Source organism: Amblyomma maculatum, chromosome 1 (assembly GCF_055883805.1).
Source record: "Amblyomma maculatum isolate TAMU_Amacu chromosome 1, ASM5588380v1, whole genome shotgun sequence".
NCBI lineage: Eukaryota > Metazoa > Arthropoda > Arachnida > Ixodida > Ixodidae > Amblyomma > Amblyomma maculatum.
Window position 1 is genome coordinate 388,955,379 of NC_139344.1, and position 22,055 is coordinate 388,977,433.

At 46.9% G+C, this 22,055-nt stretch overlaps 1 protein-coding gene across 1 annotated transcript in view; it reads left to right on the forward strand.

Annotated features, from left to right (window-relative positions):
* Positions 1 to 604: 604 nt before the first annotated feature.
* The window catches only part of LOC146208496 (gastric triacylglycerol lipase-like), a 43,846-nt gene continuing 22,395 nt past the window's right edge, over positions 605 to 22,055 (forward strand). The window contains exons 1-2 of the mRNA XM_084578691.1: positions 605 to 629; positions 21,297 to 21,325. Coding sequence (XP_084434817.1) covers positions 605 to 629; positions 21,297 to 21,325 — 54 coding nt within the window. The remainder of the gene's footprint in view (positions 630 to 21,296; positions 21,326 to 22,055) is intronic.

A 22,055-nucleotide genomic window follows, 5' to 3' on the forward strand; every position in this document is an offset into this window, starting at 1 on the left:
GGGCATTCGACTGCTCACCCGAAGGGTGCGCTCCAATTCATTAGACGTCTAACGAGCGACAGTTTCGTAGACGTTATTGTAGACGTCTACACGTTCGCGTAATGGAACGCGTCTATGTCGCGCGCTACCTCGCGGCATAAGAGCTTAACTAAAACGTATTATAAGGTATTTCAATATTGCTTTTTTTTTTAATTTAACGATAAAACAGGTGAAAACCACGCTTTTAACTGTTCATTTTTTTTTTTGCATCGAGAATATTGCGTGTTTATTCGTCACAACGCAAATCTACTGTTGGGCGGTTTACTTGTAGCAGACCGTACCAACTGTTAACGCAATCGGTCCACCCACGGCTTGACGGAAGAGTACGTTAGCGATGTTTTCACTTTTTTATTACTAATGTTGAAGTGTACATGCTTCTAGGATGTCTCATGCACGCAGCTGTAAGCATGAAGAAATCTGTACGCTTGAGAGGATTACGGACGAAAGGGCATAGCCGGCTACAGCAAAAGAAAAACTTTGGGCCGTTACATCTGTCGTCAGCAGTAACTAGGCGGGACACCCAAAGACGGCAATTCATTTTAGTAATATATAGCCAGGCTAAAATATGCGCAACAAGCGGGCATCGTCAGGTGAGTTCGTTCTTCAGAGATTAACTGAAAATGCACGGAAGAGTTTGCCATGGCTACTACCGCAAGGGAAAAACACATGCGTGCCGTACCGTACAGCAGCCATCCTGACTCTCTCTGAGGTTCTCAGAAAGCGACGAGTTCGTCGATCCGATCAAGACTCAAGTAAAAGTCACCGTCAAGTTAAAGAATACGAACAGCATCCAACTATTAGCAAAAATCTCAACTGCACGCTTTCCTCTTGAGCGATTCAAGAATATGCAATGCTATGAATCTCACGACCATGAAGACAACTTAATTTGCCTCTGGCTAGCGTACCTATTGAGTTAACAACCCACATTTCAAATATCGTGCATATGCATACACCGGCGTTCGCAAAGAGCACGACCACCTTACAGTCACTGCAACCACCACAAGCATGACTCGCGCAGCGCGATCTGTGCGCTGTCCGCTATGTTCAGACAGCAAAGTAGCCTGCATCGATGTTGACTTTGGCGAAGCAGTCTTCGCGAGACTGCTTCGTGAAAATCGGAACGCGTCCCAACATGGCGGCTGCCCGGCAGCCGTCTAAGTGGACGTCTAGTAGAGGTATTGGAATGCACCCAAAGATGAGGTATCGAATCCCTGTCGCGGCGACCACTTTTCGATGGAGGCGAAAAGCAAGGCGTCCGTGTGCTGTGCGATGTCAGTGCACGGTAAAGAACCCCAAGTGGTTGAAATTTCTGGAGCCCTCCACTATGGCCCCGCCGGGGTGGTGCAGTGGTAAGACGCCCAACTACTGTGCCGGAGTTCCCGGGTTGGAACCCGACCACGGCGGCTGCGTTTCGATGGAGGCGAAACGAAGTGGCGTCCGTGTGCTGTGCGATGTCAGCGCACGTTAAAAATCCCCAGGTGGTCGAAATTATCCGTAGCCCTCCACTACGGCTCCCCTTTCTCTCCTTCCACTTTCAGCCCCACCTTCATCCCTTCCCTTACGGCGCGGTTCAGGTGTCCACATAGCAAGTGTGACAGATACTGCGCCTTTCCCTTCCTGTGAACCAATTATTATTATTATTATTACTCCACTATGGCTTCATTTTATTGTCATAGCTTTAAAGTAACTGCTTTGCGAAAAATCAGGCGTCGTCGGCACTGCATGCACTGTGAGCGAGAAAAGCAAATTAGACGGTCTCTCAGATGTCTCAAGAGGAGAACGGCGAAAGGCTAGCTTTCAACTATCATTTGCCTCTCATATTTTGCCTCTTCTCTTTGCCTCTATTCGAAGTCATGAGTCATGCCTAGGCATTGTAATCACTGTCATTCATCGCTGAGAATTTTTTTTAGTTTCCAGTTAGTTGCAGTCATGCAAGTCCTATTGGACATTTCAAGATATTGGACATTTCGTAGTCATAAGTCATGCGTAGTCATAATTATGACTACGCATGACTTATGACTACGAAATGTCCAATATCTTGAAATGTCATAATTATGACAGCTCGCAGGTAAGCCTTTTTTACTCATTTCCAATCGGATGTAGTCATTACACGTCGTCATTTGACACATTGGTCGTTTCGTAGTCATGAAGAGACATGCCTAGTGATTGTAGTCATTAGCACTCATCGCTAAGCATTTTTACTAATTTCCAGTCAATTGCGGACATTACAAGTCATCGTTTGACATATTGGTCGTTTCGTAGTCATAAGCAGTCATGAGTCATGACTAATAATTGTATTCATTACCACTTGTCGGTAAGCATTTTTACTCATTTACAATCAGTTGCGGTCTTTACAAGTCATTTAGTCATTAATGATAATTATTAGCCATTACCATAAGTCATGAACTCAATCGATGTTCATTTATAACTTTTATTCTTTACCTACCACCATCAATAGTTTTCATTCTTAATCGCCCCCCTCACACGTTCACTATTTGCGAGCGCACAGATGCGACGCACAGATCACGAGCACAGATTTTTGCTCCATGAGCCCAGAAAGGCTTTCGCCTTAACATTGCAGCCAATTTATCCCAGTTAATCAAATGCTTAAAGGTCAACTCGGGTGGTTTTTCCATCATTTTCTGTTTTTCCTTGAATTACATTCCTCGGCACGTCCTGACTCCAACACAAAAAAACCGTTTTCCGAAATTCCAATTAGAAGTATTTTTAAAAAAAGAAAAACAGCAAATCGAAACCGAAACTGCTTTCACGGCCAGAAACGACGTCCCAGGTGACGAAATGGTGACGTCACACTCAGTATTAGAAAAAACACTCGTACGTGCATTGGATGGTGCAAATAACGTATGGAAATCATGAAGCATTGCATAAAATGTCTGAGGTAGTTCAATATAAGCCTCACAATTTCATAATCATGCGGAAAGTGGACAGTAACGCCGGTATACTGTTTATGACGTCAGAAACTCAGTGTTGCCGGCAGAAATAGTCTCAACTTAAGCCATGAAAACAGCATATTTTAAAGTCGTGTTGCGCGCGAGCGGATTATCGTACGGCGCCCAAATTTTGTAGAATGCGTCAGGACGGAGAGAAGAATATACAGTAAAATTTTTATTAGAATATTCGAATGTCAAAAAACCTCCGGAGTTGCCCTTTAAGGTTGAAACTGAAACTTAAGGAAAATGAAAAGGTTCGAGGCTAGGCTTCAAGAAAATTCGGTGAAATCGGTGATTGCCGACCGTGATTGTAGCGCACGATAAAATTTCGGACCGCTTAATGACTGCGCATCAATGGAAATGAAGTTGACGTTATGCGTTCTGCAGGTGGAGCTATATGGCATCTAAACATACGCGATGATAACTTGCGGCGATAACATATAGTTCCTGGAGCGGCCAGCAAATCGCATCTGTCTTAAAGCCATGAAGTTGTGGCGGTTGCCTTCTGGCAAGAGCGACCAAAACGAAATGCGCCGTCATTTTCTTTTATTAACGCGGCATCGTTATGCTTTGTCAGACGCGAAACCTACCACAAGATTTTTGTCCGGAAGTGTCTCCACCGGAAATGCTATCATTTGTGACGTTGCGCACGGAGGCTCACCAACTGTTTTTAGAGTAAAAATAGGGAAAGAAAATTGGGATCCAGGTAGGAATTAAACCCGAACCACCGGCGTGAGAAACAGGAGACGTTTGAAGCTGAAAAAGGCGCGTCTAGTGAATGCACAGTTGTCCTAAACACAGTTGTCTTAAAAGTGTATTAAGGCGAAAGCCGTTAACGGATAATACTCTCTGCCACGATTCTCTCACACACGTCCATCACACTATAGTTGATGTGACGTCACATATGGTTAGGAGGAAATTTTGAAATTTAGTCACCAGGAACAATGTCAAACTGATGACGTCATCAGAAAAATAAAAATCCTGTCACCACTGCGAATCATACCTCCATCCGTCGGATTCCCAGCAAAACGCTTTAACCAACTGCTCCACGCCCTGGATCGTGAGAGGAGGAGGAAAAATCTTTATTGATTGAAAATTCAGCCAGACCCTCACAGGAGGGCCCGCTAGTCCAGAAGCACTCTGGCCATTCCCTCTAGCTTGGCCCGATCTACCAGACGTAGCCGATCGGCAGGTTGCGTGGCTAGAAGAGTGACCTCCCTGGAGGAGGGAGTGGGGTTTTTGATGGGAGGAACGCTGGCGGGATGTGGGTGGTTTGTGGGCATTCCCACAGGTAACGGTAGAGAGCAGGCGGGGTGGCGTTGCAAGTGCTGCAAAACGGCGGGAAGACCGTGGGTGAAAGATGGCGAACTGCGGAGATGGGAACAAATGTGTCTGTAGTTGTCGCCAATACGTGCTTTCGATGTAATTGGGCGTGTGATCGGGTGACAGGTATGTGACGCGGCAACGACGGTTGGGGTGGACAGTCGTATTGTAGTCAAGACTTTGTGGTCAAGGTTGGAAGCAGGTATGTTGTGCGGCTCGTCTTATCCTCAGAAAAGCCCAGACTTAAGCGCTCGCGCATCAAACGGGAAAAAGTAGCAGGGGGCTACAGCATAGAAAACCGTTCATGAAATGCGCAGAAGGGGTAGTGCATGAAATCCCCCTCTGGTGTGGACGCACAAATGTTTGACAAAGTGGGCGCTACGTTAATGAGCGGATCAGGGAGCGCAACAGAAACGTTTAGCAAAATAAAGGGGGTCAAATTTAGCGCAACATATGAGGTCACGTCCGTCACACTCTTGTGAGCCATATTTTTCTGGGCGCTGCCCGCTCCTGCCACCACCATTCACCATTCCGTTCCTACGCAAGCTAGCGCTATCGCAACTTCCTCTGCAGTCTCTATGTTGCGGCCTGTGATGGCTGCCGCGGATACCGGCGCCCCTCAGCCATTGACTACCGAGGCTACCACCGCACCTGTTCTGCCACTTGCCGCATCAACATAGACTACTTCCTTCGCTCCCATGTTCTTGAACCTAGAGCTTCGGCTCGTTTGGCCCTTCTTTCGACTTTAAATTCTGGATGCATGTTTTTATGAAAGGGAGGGGGGGGTACTAAGGTGTTCCTGCTTTCCCTACTAATTGTGACTCTTCTTTTGAACTCCTCTGTTGCATCCGTCAGTCGCTGCTATCTCTTCGCCGCGCAACTTTCCTATGGGCCCATGGACTGCCTCCCGCGACCTTCCAATGACGTAATTGCTCTCTTCGTTTCTCCGACCACAAATCTTCCTTCATGACAGTCAAGCACTGTTAGTGGAGTGTTTCTTGAAGGAATATGTGAGAAAAATAAAATGGTTGTCAGTAATAATACATACAAGACTTGCTCGAAATATTTGCCTCAATCAATCGAAAAGGTGAAACAGCTTATGAGCTACGCTCAAATTTCGCATTAGGAAGTAACATAATCGTTGCAAAAAAATTTTTTTTTTATCGAGAAGAAAGAAATCATCAGCGTCAGTGACACATCGATATCTCTGTATAAGGCCGAGAAAAACTATTTCTCATGCATGTAACCATGTATGTAACAGCACATCATTGCCGAAATTTGTAACCCTTCTAGAAGAACTACTACACAACACGTAAACCATTTCGAACCAAATATAACAAACCAATTACAATACTCAAACTGAAAGCTATCGTATTACTACACTATTTACCTTGATTAACTGCATTATTACCTAGATATGCTGTGTATGACATTGTTTATCACCTGCTACCTGTTTGTTTTTCTGTATTCATGTATTTGTACCCTTTGTATCGCCATTATTGTAGTCATTATTCAATTATATGCCCATCCTGTGAAAATCCCAATGGGGATTGACAGTATCTGAAATAAATAAATAAATAAATAAATAAATATCAACCAGGATTAGTGATGCCGCTCCTTGCATGTACTACGGGCATGCATTTTAGGGCTCTTCCAGTAAAGCAGTTGTGAGTTGCGCTCAGTCCCATTACGTTTCTTGCGTTCTCGCGTCTTCAAATTAAGGAGGTCAGTACGTGGATTATCACCCTTGCAGAAGCTGTTCTTCTCATCCATTATTTTTTCAGTCTTGGAAACGAAAAGCAAGGCGCCGGCGTAGTGTGCGATGTCAGTACATGTTCGAGAATTTCAGAGGTGATCGAATTTCTGGAGTCCTGCGCTATATAGCACCTCTCGTAGCCTGAGTCTGCTTGCACGGTGTGCGTGTGCGTGTGGGCAACTACTGTCATCATGCGCAAAAAACAATGTGTGTGTGTGTGAGGGGGGTGGGGGGGGGGGGGACGGCTGACAGTGACCTGAGCAGCCCCTTAAATGACCCGAGTTTGAACTCCTAGGTCAGTGCTGACGAACACGGCCTTGCATTGCTCGAGAGCAGGAGCTTGTATTGGACTCCGGGATGGCACCTCTTTATTCCTCAATATGTTTTCATAAGTGGCTGTTTCACCACACAGTCTACGTTATGGGTAGTAATCGCCAGTGCAGAATTCTGACAACAGGTCCTGAGTCATCACAGATAGCGTCTGGAGTCACCTTCAGGTGGTCTCCTGCTTTGTCTCGAGGTGGCAATATCATCCTTCCAAGTAATGCCGCGAAATGATGCTAGGCCATCCTTCGAGAAATTCTCAGTAACTACCGCGTCGCCTGCTCGGCTGACAAATCCTCGAGCTTTGATGTGTGCCGCTTTGTACCAGGGTTTTCCGAGTGAGCCGGCACCTCATATAAATTGAATAATTCTGTCTAAGTGCCTAGTTTGACCCGATATGTTCATCGCTGCCTAAGAAATTCTGCACGTCTGCAGAATTCTGCATCTTGGCTGTATGTGTTGTGTAAAGCTTTTGCCGTAGCTCTCCTTCTCCCCTCGTGGTGTTCAGAATACATGTTCTTAGGTATCGGCTTGACTCAGTGCCTTAGCGTTTCGTTTAGGTGTCTGTGTTTTTGTATCTTGTGGTGGCAACTCGATGACTAGCCTTAAGCGATCAAGTATAGTCCTTCCTGCTTTGATGCGGGAAAGGAGTTTTTTTATATACTTCCGTTTTTCAGTTTGCACCTTTTTTAAGTTTTTTTGAAGGATGTTGTTCACCTTGCAAAAGCTCTCCTCTTCTCATCTATTTCTTTTCCTTTAAGATATCTTGCTCACAAAATAAATGTACAGTGAAAGTTAGCGCTTGAACCAGTATTGTCTCCTTCTCCGTCAACGTTTGTTTTTCCCTGATATAAATTTCCAATGCATTACACAGTTTAGTGTAACTCACCACTTCCTGTCTCATAACGCACCGCATGCCATAGACAAATCACACTAGCATTTGCAACAGGACGTTTTAAAGTCCAGAAAAGCTACATCTGAAATCTGCGCGTGCTTCTTCAATAAATTTGGGTTTCAACATACAAAACGCTGCCCCGCCGGGGTGGTGCAGTAGTAAGACGCCCGACTACTGTGCCGGAGTTCCCGGGTTCGAACCCGACCACGGCGGCTGCGTTTCAATGGAGGCGAAACGAAGTGGCGTCCGTGTGCTGTGCGATGTCAGTGCACGCTAAAGATCCTCAGGTGGTCGAAATTACTCTGAAGCCCTCCACTACGGCTCCCATTTCTCTATTTCTACTTTCACTCCCACCTTCCTCCCTTCCCTTACGGCGCGGTTCAGGTGTCCACAGAGCAAGTGTGACTGACTCCTGCGCTTTTCCCTTCCTGTGAACCAATTATTAACATGCAAAACGCTCGCTCCTGCTTCGGAACCGATTGTGTTCTTTAGAGCCCATAAAAACAGTGTAAATCCGGAACCCGTACGGTTAAACACACTGCGTTTCGTTTGCAGAATATTGGACATATATTTTTACTGTTTTATTTCTCTTTTAGTCAGGCTTGACTCCTTGCTACATGTCATAGTCTATAGAGTGCCTCAAATTCTTTTAAATGCTTATAATGCAAGCTAAGCTTGCAAGTCGTGTTTTTAGGAATTATATCTGAAGTACAAACACTTTAGAAGAAAGGATCACACGCCCTTGCTCAAACAGAAGTTTCAACCGCAGTGATTTTGTTATCAAGCTAGGCTATGAAATTAATGATCTCTCACAGCTTTACATTCAACTCCTTCGCCGCGCTTGAAGAATGAGCACCAGCTGTTTGCATAGCGTTGCCTTGCATCTTAAAAATGCTCTGCAAGGCAACTGCGAAGCAGCTCTGCAGTGCAATGAAAAGTCGATACTGAACGCTCATAGAAACCATGAGGCCAAAAACTCAGCTTTGGCCCAGCTAAGTCCCGGAGTTTAAGTTATCAAAACGGCCAGCTTGAATTGTAGCGTGTGCCTGCATGGGTGCACATGAGCAAACAGCACGATGCAAATACCAGAAACTCACAGGAAGCTCTACTAGAAAAAATAAATATAAAAACATTGTTGTGTTTCTGTGTCAAAGCAGTTCGTGTGCTTTTACGCTGTCTTGAATTAGGCTATGATCCGACGTTATCAGCGCGACCCTTTTCAAAATTCAGAAGCAGTATCATTGTGTCTATCTTGTTGTATTATTTGAGCTCTTTGCAAGAACGAGTATTTTCCAGTTACAGCCTCCGGAGTACTGTCTTCCAAAAAGAGACTGCCCCAGTTGCTATTGTCTGGGGCAATGCCAGTCTCCTGACAACTCCACTCGACGTCGTGCACCTCGACAAGCGCCGCCTGCACAATTAGTTTCCGTGTACAAAGTTCCTGTTCCCGGCTTCACGCATTTAGACCTTGCATGGATCTTCAAAGCCAAGGGCCACCTCTACACGAAAATGTTTGAAATGATGAATGCCTACTCCGAATGTAGGAGGAAATGTCACATTGCTTGATTTTTATAGATTTTCGTCTATGAATGAACGAATGAATGAATGAATGAATGAATGAATGAATGAATGAATGAATGAATCCTTTATTTGAATGAAGGAATGGTTATCGGCCTCGGTTTGGGTAATTAGGAAGTTAGAAGGAATGGGAGTGTAGCTTCTTCGCGGTTCTTCAAGCTGTTTCTCGTTGCTTGCCATATGCTGCCGATCTGCGCCGACCTCTGTAAGTCTGTAAGTCTCTGCGATCTGTAAGTCGACCTCTCTCACACTACTGGAAGCAGGCCGTTCTCACTGCCATACCTGGAAATATGTTGTAGTTGGGTGCCTGATAGAATCTGATGTGCTAGGGTGGGCATGTCGTCTTAAGGAATATGCATGATTTTGTTTCTTCCTCGCGAATATGATGCGCATTGCCATATAAGATGTTTTAGGTCTGCTGTACGCTGTTTCTGACAGTGGGTGCGTATTGTCACTAGTGGTTACAACGCCGTTGTTAACAAATGAGGAGGCATTAACTTCATTTGAATAAACTCTTTATTGGGCGGACTTGCGCCCGCAAACGAACTAAGCAATCGGCAGCGGCGACAGCAACAATCGTGCTTGACGGTCGTCGAACAGAGAATGCAGTTTCACTTCAGCGCTCAGTTTAAAGGCGTCGAAGAAAGATCTAGATAAAACCGCGTACTGTGACTAGCATACCCTGGGACATTGTAGAATCACACGTGCGTTGCTGGAATTTTTCGAGATACGTCCCGAATGATCTGCCGCCACAAAGGAAATGAAAAGCCGCGTCCTGCGACAACGAACATGAACAAGCAAATAATATAGAATTCATCCGTGCGTTCGAATCAGAGTGATAAGGTTGCATGCCGGCAGCTGCCGAAAAAAAAATAGACGTTAGAATGGTCCGCAACACTATGTTGTGTTTGAGTGTTTCGTGCGGTGTGGTGTAGGCTGGGTTTGATGTTACTTTGTGGAGAAATATCTCTCGTGGTCTCGAGTGACCCCTTTTGTGTTGTCAAACACTGGCGTTGGTGTTGCTTCATATAACCTATACCTGCTGTCATGTTTTACTTTGGTGCGTACATAGTGAATCATCGCTCTGCCAGGGGAGGTTTTAGTGAGCGTATGGATATACGTCTATCGGCTTAGGCATGGAGTAGAGATGTGGGACGTTGTACCTGTCAGCAAGCCGACCCGCTTGCGCTGCGACCGCGCGCGGCTGCGTTTCCCCCGTCTGTGCCAGTATGTCCCAATGTCCATATAATTTGAATATCTTTTCCAACTTCCCGCATTCGCTTCAGCCTCTTTCTGATGTCGTTGGCCACTGTGTCTTCTGTAGTTGGTGGCGTCAGCTCTGTAATCTCTGCGTTTGAGTCAGTTAAAATTCGATATCCATTGAAACTGTCTTGTGGCTGCAGCTGTCGTAACAGTGTTTATGGCTCCCCATATGGCAAAGCAACTGGGCTTGCAAAACTGTTCCTCGGGTAGGTGGCATGTGCGCTGTCAGTTGTGTTGGGGCGCTGGCACAAAAACCCATGCCGCACTCACCCTTTCATTTCTAATTGCATCGTCAGTGTAGATGTCTACTGTGTTCAGCGGTCTTGTGAGGGGCGTCCTCTGTTCTAAAAGGTGCCTAGCCACACATTCCGTCTACTAATAGGTCGTTGTGGCCTTAGTGCGATTACCGGTGCCTCGAACGGGGATGAGGTGTCTGTACCCAGGGGCTGTCCCATACCATGATCTGCTTCCCTTGCGTCGTGTTTTCTATCGGAATCGCATTCGTACTTTTGCTTCCCGCATAATGTCTCGTATGGGTGGTATGCCGTCCAGATTAAGAAGCTCTTCATTTCTCGTGTGCATAGAAGTCCGGTAATGTTGTGAAGAGTGACCGACCCTATGTAGCTTTTTGGCGTCTTTCAGGTCACGATCAGAAAACTCATACGCAGGTGCCGCGTACAGAATCCTGCCGACAGCAACCACTCTAGGCAGTGTTTGGCGCGAGTTTTGCCGGGCTCCGCCCTACTTGTTTGAAAACCTGCGAATCATATGCAACATCGGAGTCCAGTTACGCTGAAATGTACAAATCCATTTACGAGGACTGTTACAACAAATAGAAATCTGCGCCCCCAAACGTTTTGTCTACCCGTTTGCAGACATGATGTTGTGTTCTCTAATATGCAGTGTAATCTGTTTTTAGGCGTTAGTAGCATTCTTGTCATCTATGCTTATGAGTTGTGTCTTTTCAGGCGACAGCTGTAGTACCAATGCTTCTAAGCTCTGAGTAAGGCTAATGATTGCTGCTTCCAACTCGGTCTGCATGCTTTCTTCATTTGGGTAATCCACTGCTTCTGTCCATAAGGCGACATCATCTGCGTAGATGGTGAAGCGGGCCGAAGTGCCTCTCTCGGGCGCTTCTGCTACGCAGGTCATGGCCAAATGCTGTCAATAACTCGCCAAGTACTACCATTGTGTTGTCAATTGTAATTGTCGGCAATGGTAGTGTGGGTAGCTCAGAAGCATGCGGGAAGAACGTGTGGATCGCTTTTTTTCACTTGTGAGGCAGAGTTTTCTTGCAGTAACAGCTCTGTCAACAGTAGTGCACTTTTCGTTTTCCTCAGCAGGTTTCGTAGAATTCCCCGCAGCTTTGTAAGTTCCGGTTCGCGGCCGAGCATCGCACAAGTTCTGGGCCATGCATCGATTTCGAGCTGTTTTTGGTAATCCTTGATGAGTCAACACTTTTCGATTAAGGCTTATGAGATCCCGGTGGCGCTTTCCTTTATATATGTATTGCTGCGTAAGGATGTTGACCTTTCGCCACAAGTTATGCAAAAACATTTCTTTCATAAACGTATACACAAACAATCAGGATTTTAGTTTGTTCCGATTGTACAAATTATGGTAATTAACATCATATTTTTGAGCACAGCTTTTGTATAATAAATCTATTTGGAATCTTAAGATTCTAAAACTTTCATCACTTTCGTGGCAGACCCGCGATCTGACCATCCATTTTTGGGGATTTTAGGAAAGCAGTTTTTATCAGGCAGTCAGCGCGCCAACACGAAGCAACGTAGCCAAAATGTATTGGATTATCCAACTGAAATACCAGAAGCATCCGAAGCTCATAAATACAGATATGTTTGTCTTATATACGTTACACTTCTGACAAAGTTTTCATCTTTCGTGCATGCCAATGTACGTATTCTTTTCCTGCACCTAATTTTCAATGCAGGCAAAAGAGAACTGAGCCACATTGAGCATTTTAGAACACTTAAGCCTCGTCGAAGTATAGCATGCAAGATAAAAGATGTAAAAAAGAAGGACCTACCAGATGACGGCACATTATGCCATTCGATAAAATGAGGAGCATTTGACGAAGTGCTAGGCAATAGCTCATCTCAGAGCTGCTCCCCTTAGGATGATAGGATGAAAGCTACCGCTGGAGAAGTAATAAGCAAATGTCGTGCACCCGAGCCTACTTTCCCCTCATGGGGCTCCAAACGTCCTGCTAATGCCTAAGTATGTAAGCTAACATTTCATGGTATACCAAATATCCTCGCAATTTTCAAAAGCAAGTTTTTAGTTCTACAGCAAGTAACAGAATTGTCAAGGACCTGTAGCCTGTACCAGTTACTTACCACACCCCTCTCCGTGCCCCCTACTTGCTGCTACAGTTTTCTATGACGAACTGAGGCAATTCTCGTGTGGCTATGTTTAAGTACTAGCGCCACTGCAGAGGGTAAGCAAGACATGCTGGGCTTTGCAGAGGCTTGTTTTGATTCATCGGAAAATACAGAACGCAGGAAGAAGACGAAGAAGCAACGTAATCTGGTCGTCAGCAGCGGCCAGCCTAGTCAATGATGGGCCTCGTCATGATCATCAGCCTAACTGCGTCTACTTAACGACAAAGGCCTCTCCCAGCGACTTTCTAGGCTAGCTGCGGCCACTATGCACAGCAAACTTCCCGATTTCACCGCCCCAAGTTTTATCTGACAATACTGCCACGCTGTATATATATATATATATATATATATATATATATATATATATATATATATATATATATATATATATATATATATATATATATATATATATATATATATATATATTGTGAGCCTTCTGTGGACCTTCTTTCATTTGTACATACCATCATCATCGTCCCGCGGCGCCAGCTGCGGCGCGTGCCTGGGTTCGTGATCGGATTAAAACGCTAGACGAGGCTTCGTTGTCCTTGCCGTCACTACCTCGCCGTCTCGACCTAGCCTTCTTTTACAAGATATATATATATATATATATATATATATATATATATATATATATATATATATATATATATATATATATATATATATATATATATATTAGTTACGTACTGAATGCGTAGCGGAGTGTTTATTTACGGAGTAGGGAAACGAACGCTTCCTCAAGGCCGCCGAACAGCTTCTGCTTCTGCCCTCCCGAGACGACCCAAAGCACGTGACACTCACACTCTCTTTCTCTCTCTCCCTCTCTGTTTGTTTATGTGCGTGTGTGCAAGCGCGCTCGCTATATTGTAACCCGCGCTAACCGTGTCAGTTCTGGAGGGAGAAGAAGACGAGGTTCTGCGGAGTGCGCGTGGTTCTGGGACGCCGCTGCTTTTGCCTGGTGAAGCGCCTGCTCTCTGCCTCCTGTGCCTCAACCCCGTCCTTTGACCCTGTCCTTCTGGACTGCAGTCCGGGTAGCGATAGAACCCGTGACATTCTGGTGGAGACGCGGGGTAAATGCAGCACAGCCCCTCAAAACCCGCTACTCTGAGTTCGCCCCCAAGTCTCAGCCGCCGCCCCTTCGACGAGGAGGCCGAGATACGTGCCAGCCGGCGACTTCAAGGACTTGCTCCTGAATTTGGTCTGTTGCCGAACTCCGGCTCACCACAACTTACAATGGCCCGGAGTACCACGACCCAATGTCAACAGACGGACTCGTTTCTCGCACCGTCCGTGGTGTACCTACCGATGGCTCCTCGAGCGGCTGCCACGTTCCATGGCGATGCCTCCGAAGATGTGGAGGATTGGCTGGAGCAGTACGAACGTGTGGCCCGCCACAATGGCTGGAATGCCGAAAACTGTCTTCAGAATTTGTATTTCTGCCTGGACAGTACGGCTCGGCACTGGTTCGAAAACCACGAGGCCTCCCTTACATCCTGGGACACATGTAAGGAAGAGCTGCGACGGACGTTCGCCAATCAGTATCGGCGACAGCGAGCAGAAGACCTTCTGCAAACACGAGTACAACGACCCGACGAAACTGTAACGAGTTTTGTTCAAGACGTCCTACGACTTAGCTCCCGTGCCGACCCCCGTGCCACCGAGGAAAAAAAGGTGCGTGCACTCATGCGGGGCGTCAAGAGTGACATTTTCGGCGGGCTTATTCGTGATCCGCCGACTACAGTGGCACAATTTGTAAATGAGGCGACGAACATCGAGCGAGCCTTGGTTACGCGAGCGGACCATTATCGTCGCCTTGCTGGAGGTCCCAGCGTTTCGAACCTTTCAGCTGCTCGTTTCCCTGTTGGTTCCTTCGACACCGCAAGCCTACGCGAGATCATCCGCGAAGTTGTACGCGAGGAAATACGGCAGCTGCTTCCACCTGCTGATGGTACGGCATCCTGCACCCTCACGGATGCTGTCCGCGAAGAAGTACAGCGTGCCCTTTATCCACAGTGCTCCGTTGCTTCTTCACCTACTCAGCCCCCTACTCAGCCCATTGAGACTTACGCGTCCGTTGCTAGTCGCCCGCCGCCGCAGCAGCCACCACCGCCGCCTGCTCGTCGACAGTACTTGCCTGCACAACCCCGTACCCCTGTGTACGATCTTCGTCCGCAGCAGCAATGGATGAGCAAGGCTGACGTGTGGAGGACAACCGACCAACGCCCACTATGCTTCCACTGCGGAGAAGCAGGCCACGTCTACCGTCGCTGCCCTTACCGCGAGCTTGGTCTTCGCGGTTTCCAGCGGAATGCTCCCCGCCCGGAGTTCGGCGAGCAACCCCGCGACATCGCGGATTATCTGCGCCGTTCACCACCACCCGACCGGTCTTCACGTCGCGACCTTCGCTCGACACCGTCCCGCCGATACGATTCTCCCCTTCGCAGCAATCGACGGCAAAGCCTGTCCCCTCATCGGGAAAACTAAGCCCGGCGACGTCTGGAGGTGACGTTGCCGAACCCGTTCCTGTTAAAGAGCCTCCACGTTTTTCGCCCCGCTCCCCCACGCGACCCGACGATCAACCCGACGACCTTCCCGACGAACTTCGCGCCGAACTTCTCGCCGAACTTCCCGCCGAGCTTCCCGCCGAGCTTTCCGACGAGCTTTCTGACGAACTTCACGACGAACTCCCCGACGGAGCTTCCGACGACCGTCGCGCCAGAGTGTACAATAACCTCGATGTTGTGATCGACGGATACGACGTGACGGCACTCGTTGACACTGGTGCAGACTATTCTGTTATGAGTGGGGAGCTATGCCGCCGACTTCACAAGGTAACGACGCAGTGGGATGGCCCCGACATCAGAACCGCTGGAGGCCACCTCGTGAGACCAATCGGCAGATGCACTGCTCGTATTGAGATTAACGGTCTCAGGTGCCCGGTTACCTTTGTTGTACTATCGAAATGTTCCAGAGACATTATTCTCGGAATGGATTTTTTGAGTGATTGCAGCGCTGTAATCGACTTTACCGACCGCCGCCTCACGCTTCGTCAACCTCGATATACCTCGGCGCAAACAAAGCCCCAAGTTTGCACGGCACGCGTCTTGGCGGAGCACGTAACCGTACCGCCCCAGTCTAGCGTATTTCTCCCTGTCACGTCCGACCACGTTGCTTCTGGCGAAGTTCTGCTGGAAGGAAGTGCTCAGCTGCTTCTTGAACGGGGTCTTGGTGTTGCTCGAGGTATCGCGCAGCTGGATACTGGCTGCGTACACGTCCTAGTCACCAACTTTTGTGGCACTCCACAGCGCCTTACGAAAGGCACGGCTCTCGGTACCATGGAGAGCATTACCGCCCCTATTCAAGTTGTTGCCCTGTCCGAAGGTGCTTTCTCCTCCTCTTCGCAGCAGAACGATGCACCATTGGGTGTAAGCATTGCACCTAATCTCTCTGTGAGCGAGAGGGCCAAATTGATAGCGCTGCTTGCAGAATTCCAAGACTGCTTCTCTACGTCATCCGGAGTTCGCCAGACGACCATTGCCAAACACAGAATAATTACCGATGACGCTGCTCACCCTGTTCGTCAGTCGCCTTACCGAGTTTCTTTCAAAGAACGTGAAGTTATTCAGAACCAAGTGCAAGAAATGCTGGCCGACGATATAATCCAACCCTCGCACAGCCCATGGGCAGCTCCAGTGGTACTAGTAAAGAAAAAGGATGGCACTCTTCGATTCTGTGTTGACTATCGCCGTCTCAACAACGTCACCAAGAAGGATGTTTATCCCCTTCCTCGCATTGATGACGCACTTGATCATCTACGACATGCCCGTTACTTTTCATCCATAGATCTGAAAAGTGGTTACTGGCAAATCGAAGTGGATGAGCGCGACCGAGAGAAGACTGCTTTTATCACCCCGGATGGTCTATATGAGTTTAAAGTGATGCCGTTCGGCCTCTGTACCGCCCCAGCAACCTTTCAGCGCGTTATGGACACCGTCTTGGCCGGACTGAAGTGGCAAACTTGTCTGGTCTACCTTGACGATGTTGTAATCTTCTCAAGCACGTTCTCCGATCATCTTCTTCGCCTGAGAGCAGTACTACAAGCTATAAGAAGCGCAGGCCTTACTCTGAAGCCAACAAAGTGCAAGTTTGCCTACGATGAATTAAAATTCCTTGGCCACGTCGTCAGTAGCGCGGGTGTTCGTCCAGATCCCGATAAAACAGCCGCCGTCGCCTCCTTTCCTACACCATCGGACAAGAACGCCGTACGGAGGTTTCTGGGCCTCTGTGCTTACTATAGGCGCTTTGTTCCCAATTTTTCTCATGTCGCTGCACCGCTTACTCACCTCACGAAAGAGAACGTCGCCTTCCAGTGGTCGGATGAACAGCAGCGTGCATTCGACCGCCTTAAACAAAGCTTACAGACCTCCCCTGTACTCGGGCATTTTGACCAGGACGCCGAGACTGAAGTTCATACAGACGCCAGCAACAAGGGCCTCGGAGCCGTGCTCATTCAAAAACAGAACGGGACCGAGCGTGTAATCGCTTACGCAAGTCGAACATTATCGAAGGCGGAGACTAACTACTCGACCACTGAAAAAGAATGCCTCGCGGTAGTTTGGGCGATTAATAAGTTCAGACCCTACTTGTACGGACGCCCATTTCAGGTGGTTACCGACCATCACTCTCTGTGTTGGCTCAGCACTCTGAGAGACCCTTCAGGGCGACTTGCACGGTGGGCACTTCGGTTGCAAGAATTCGATGCTACAATAGTTTATAAGTCCGGTCGCAGGCACACAGATGCTGACTGCCTCTCCAGAGCGCCTATAGAATCAGTATCTGACGGTCAAGACGACGAGTATGAAGATGCTTTTATAGGTACCATAAGCACGGTTGATATGGCAGCGCGGCAGCGACACGACACTGAACTCCGTGAAGTAATCGCCCATCTGGAAGGTCAAGAAGGCACCATTCCACGCGTCTTCTTGCGCGTTCTGCCCGCATTACGTCTTCGCAACAATGTGCTATACAAAAAGAGCTTCGCAGCGAGTGCGAGGTCTTGGCTACTGGTTATTCCGGCTGACCTGCGTAATGAAATTATGGACGCCTGTCATGACGACCCAACTTCCGGGCATTTGGGATACAGCCGAACACTCGCACGAATTCGTTCCAAGTATTACTGGCCTCAACTTGCTAAGACTGTTCGTCACTATACCAGGACCTGCCGCGAATGTCAAAGACGTAAGACTCCGCCCGTACAACCCGCAGGACATCTTCACCCCATTCCGCCGCCTATGACTCCGTTCCAGCAGGTAGGCATGGACCTGCTCGGACCTTTTCCTACGTCCAACTCGGGACACCGCTGGATTGCTGTTGCTACGGATTACCTCACACGGTATGCCGAATCGCGAGCTTTACCTTCTGCAACAGCGGCTGATGTAGCGAAGTTTTTCGTCGAGTCCATCGTCCTCCGTCACGGTGCTCCCGAAGTCTTGATCACAGATCGCGGTGCCGCGTTCGTGTCCCAGCTAATGGCAGAGATCTTGCGTTTAAGCAACACGCACCACCGCAAAACTACCGCATACCACCCCCAAACGAATGGGCTCACAGAGCGCCTTAATAAGACTATAGACGACATGATATCTATGTATGTGGACGTCGAGCACCGTACATGGGACGATATTCTTCCCTACGTAACTTTCGCTTATAACACCGCAACTCAGGAAACAACCGGGTTTTCGCCGTTCCGCCTGGTTCATGGCCGAGAGGTGATTACCATGCTTGACGCCATGCTTCCCCATGAGCCGGAGGCCTACTCCTACGACGATGTCCAACTGGTAACCCAGCACGCAGAAGAAGCCCGACAGTTGGCACGACTACGCATCCAAGACCGCCAGCACGTCGATGCACGCAGGTACAACCTCCGGCATCGTGAAGTTAATTTTGCACCTGGTGATAAAGTGTGGGTGTGGACTCCCGTTCGCCGTCGCGGTCTCAGTGAGAAGCTGCTAAAACGTTACTTTGGCCCATACGAGGTCGTTCGCCGTATAAGCGACGTGAATTACGAGGTGATTCCGATTGTTCCGAGCACATCTCGTCGGCCCCCTCATCCTGAAGTGGTGCATGTGGTTCGCCTCAAAACTTACTGTGAACGCTAGAACCACGTATTCTGACTCTGAGCTCTGCTCGATTTAACGTTTCAGTAACGCTGGAGCGCGCATCGGGACGATGCGCCTTTCAGGGGGAGGAGTAGTGTAACCCGCGCTAACCGTGTCAGTTCTGGAGGGAGAAGAAGACGAGGTTCTGCGGAGTGCGCGTGGTTCTGGGACGCCGCTGCTTTTGCCTGGTGAAGCGCCTGCTCTCTGACAATATTAAGGAAGCCCTTTATTGCCTCATCGTTGTCGTCAGCAAAAGTGTCACGCTTTTGCGGCGACTTTGATTGGTCGAGATGGGATGACGTCATAGAGGTCTCGACCAATCACAGAGTACCACTACAGTATGCGCGAATGCGAGCCTTATATGTAAATCAAGACCAAATACTAATAATTATTCATTAATTAAGTACTAATTACTTATTAATGACTGATTATTTTATCACCTAAATAATAATTACTGCTTACTAATTATGGAGAGCTTTTATAATTAATGTCTAAATAAATACTAATTATGCCAGTTTGTATGACTAATTAATTACTAATTTATGCCGCACACCCTGTAAAGTCAACTACTCAACCACACAACAGTAAACGTAGAACAACTGCGAAGATACAAGGAGCGCGATCTCGTCGCTGCCAAGCAGAATACACTGAATAAATGCACTCGCAACATGTGAAAAAGTAGTAGTTTGCTTTACTCGTAGCAGCATTCATCGCTACATGTGCAACAGAGTATGTAGCCCTGAGGCTTTCGCCTTTGATCCCTTTAGTCGCCAAAGTGTCCTCGAACTTCATTTCCTGCAAATTGCGGCTTGTTTGCTGCGACCGCAGAGTAATCCACTCGCGTTTGTCCTCACGCCAAGTGTTCTCTCTTCCTGTCTCAAAAGTTGCACTCAGCCTTTCTTAGGCGAAAGCCTTTCTAGGCTCATGGTGCGTCGGCTGAACGTGACCGCCCGACGCGTAATCAGAAAATGACCACTGTACCAAGACAGATTAAGGAAGCAAAATGATTGTTAGTGATAGCTAGTGATTATTAGTGGTTAAAATGACTAATAATTAGTTTAATTAACGATATGTCTAACGACGACTTGTAGAGACTGCCAGTGAATAGATACGTAAAATGTTTAGTAATATGTAGTGTTGATTATAATGACTACTAATGACTACAAATGGCCAATGTGTCTAACGACGTTGTGTAACTCCATTTTATTATAAATAATTAAAGATGGTTAGTAATGACTAGTAACGACTAAACTGAGAGGCCAAGACAAGGAAGGAAACAGAGATAGGTAAAACGAAGAGGCAGGTGAAATGCGAATGATAGGAGGATGAGTAGGCTTTCGCCGAGGTGAACGGCTAAAGACTCTTAAGGAGACCCTGTAATTTTTCTTTTTCCACCGCTATCTTTACTTCTGCATAATTAATTTACCAGCTTTTTGGTTACCTCACAAGTTTCTGACCAGTAGGTGAATAATGACACAACTAAATCCTAAAATCTTACTCTCTCAACGTGCCAACTGAGGCGATATCCTATAGTGAGCAATTTTTCATTTCAATTTCAATGGCCCATATCGCGGTTCGGATCTTTTTTTTTTTGTCTCCTTATTATTGGGCCACCTTGATGATGAAAAGTTTAAAGGCTTCTCAAAATCATGCATGAAAGACTATAGTATTTCGAAAGGAGAGAAAGAAAACGTCCTTTTACATGAAAACCAGGCGTCGCCTCTGATACAGATCACCTGCATTCTGCCAAGGCTCCTAAAGGCACTGTTCACATTTGACAGACACTCTTAAGGCACCGAAAATTTTAGACAACATAAGATATACAGCACATGCTCGAATCTAAGCCGAACTGCATAAAAAATAAAAATCAGCATTGAGGCAAGAAACACTTGCGCCCCTATCAGGGAAGTTGGCAGAGTTAATCACTAAACGAAATTAGCAGTGCGTCGGTAGCAATTAATTCTCTGCTATTCGCAATCCAGCCAAAGTGATGAGGTCAGACATCTGCGAAGGTTGCGTTAATCGGAACAATGCAAATAATACCGCGCCAGATTGAGCTCAATCGCCATAACGAGCGCAGCGACTCACCTGGAGGGCGCGAGGTCTTTGTCCAATAAGCACTATTAATGGTCCCACGAAGCTCGACAATCGAAAGCATTATTTCACGCAACAACAAGACCTTTTCTAACGAAGGAAGACAAATTGTCAGCGCCTGTCCCAACCGCTCTGTTAAACGTGCGATGTACCGAGCAGGTGCGGTTTCAATGTATGCCTTGTCTCTTTTTTTTTTTTTTTTCGGCAAAAAAAGAAACGCAAGGCCATCTGGGCGAAGTGCATTACGGCTTCTCTTTGAACTCGACTTGCTAGACTGGTTTATTGTTAAATGTTTCCGTGGAACCCTCCTGCTGGTCGTTGTACCGTAATCAATAGGTGTCGATATTCTGGGAAGGACAAAACGTATACAAAAATGTTTCAGCTTCGCATTGATACCAGAAGGCAATCGCCTACGAACATTTCGTGCTGGTATGCTGAAAGTAAAATTTCTCTGTTTTCTAGTGCAATGTTTAGCGCGTTTTTCACCGTCAAGCACTGCCTTTCTAGCGCCAGACGAAGACGCCAAGAGAAATACCGTAAGTTGAGATATTCGCTTAACAGTCTACAGCCGTTGTGTGTCTCGTGCATGCTATATTCCTCTTGTGTTCTGAAAGGCGTCGCATATATGGATAGTATTGTAGCGCGAGAATTCCTTCAGGGGCTGCAATTGGAATCCATTAATAGGGTCCACTCGTTACTACTTGCCTACAGCTTCTTTCTTCCTAAGAACTCGGCTCCAGATTGCGAAATAGCCGTGTACTAATATAAAGGCAGTGCCGATATTACTTGGCAAAAGTTAATTAAATCTTAATTTCTGCGTTATTCCTTATGGATCACGGGGTAAACATACGCTTCATGGAGTAGACTCAATAGCCTAAATAAAATCACAGAAGGGTGCGATACTATACGGTATCAGTTCACAAATTTATTTGCAGACTCACATCACGTTAACTAATTCAATACTCAGTCGTAAGAACAATAAGTGTACGCTTTCTTTTATAGATGAAACGAGAATAATTTATGTATGCACTGTGTTGACACAACACAAAATAAACTTTGGAATCATCAGTGCGTTACCGAATAACTAGCACAATCAAGTGACAAAAAATGACTGTTACATTGACTGGAACAATAAACCTAGCCGTTCAGCTTTTTGCAGTATTGATTATAAGCATAAATACACGCGTGACATGTTCAGCTGCAGAGATAACAATGTTGTGCGTGCAGAGTTTAAAATTCGTAACGATGCGCATATAGGAGTGCGAA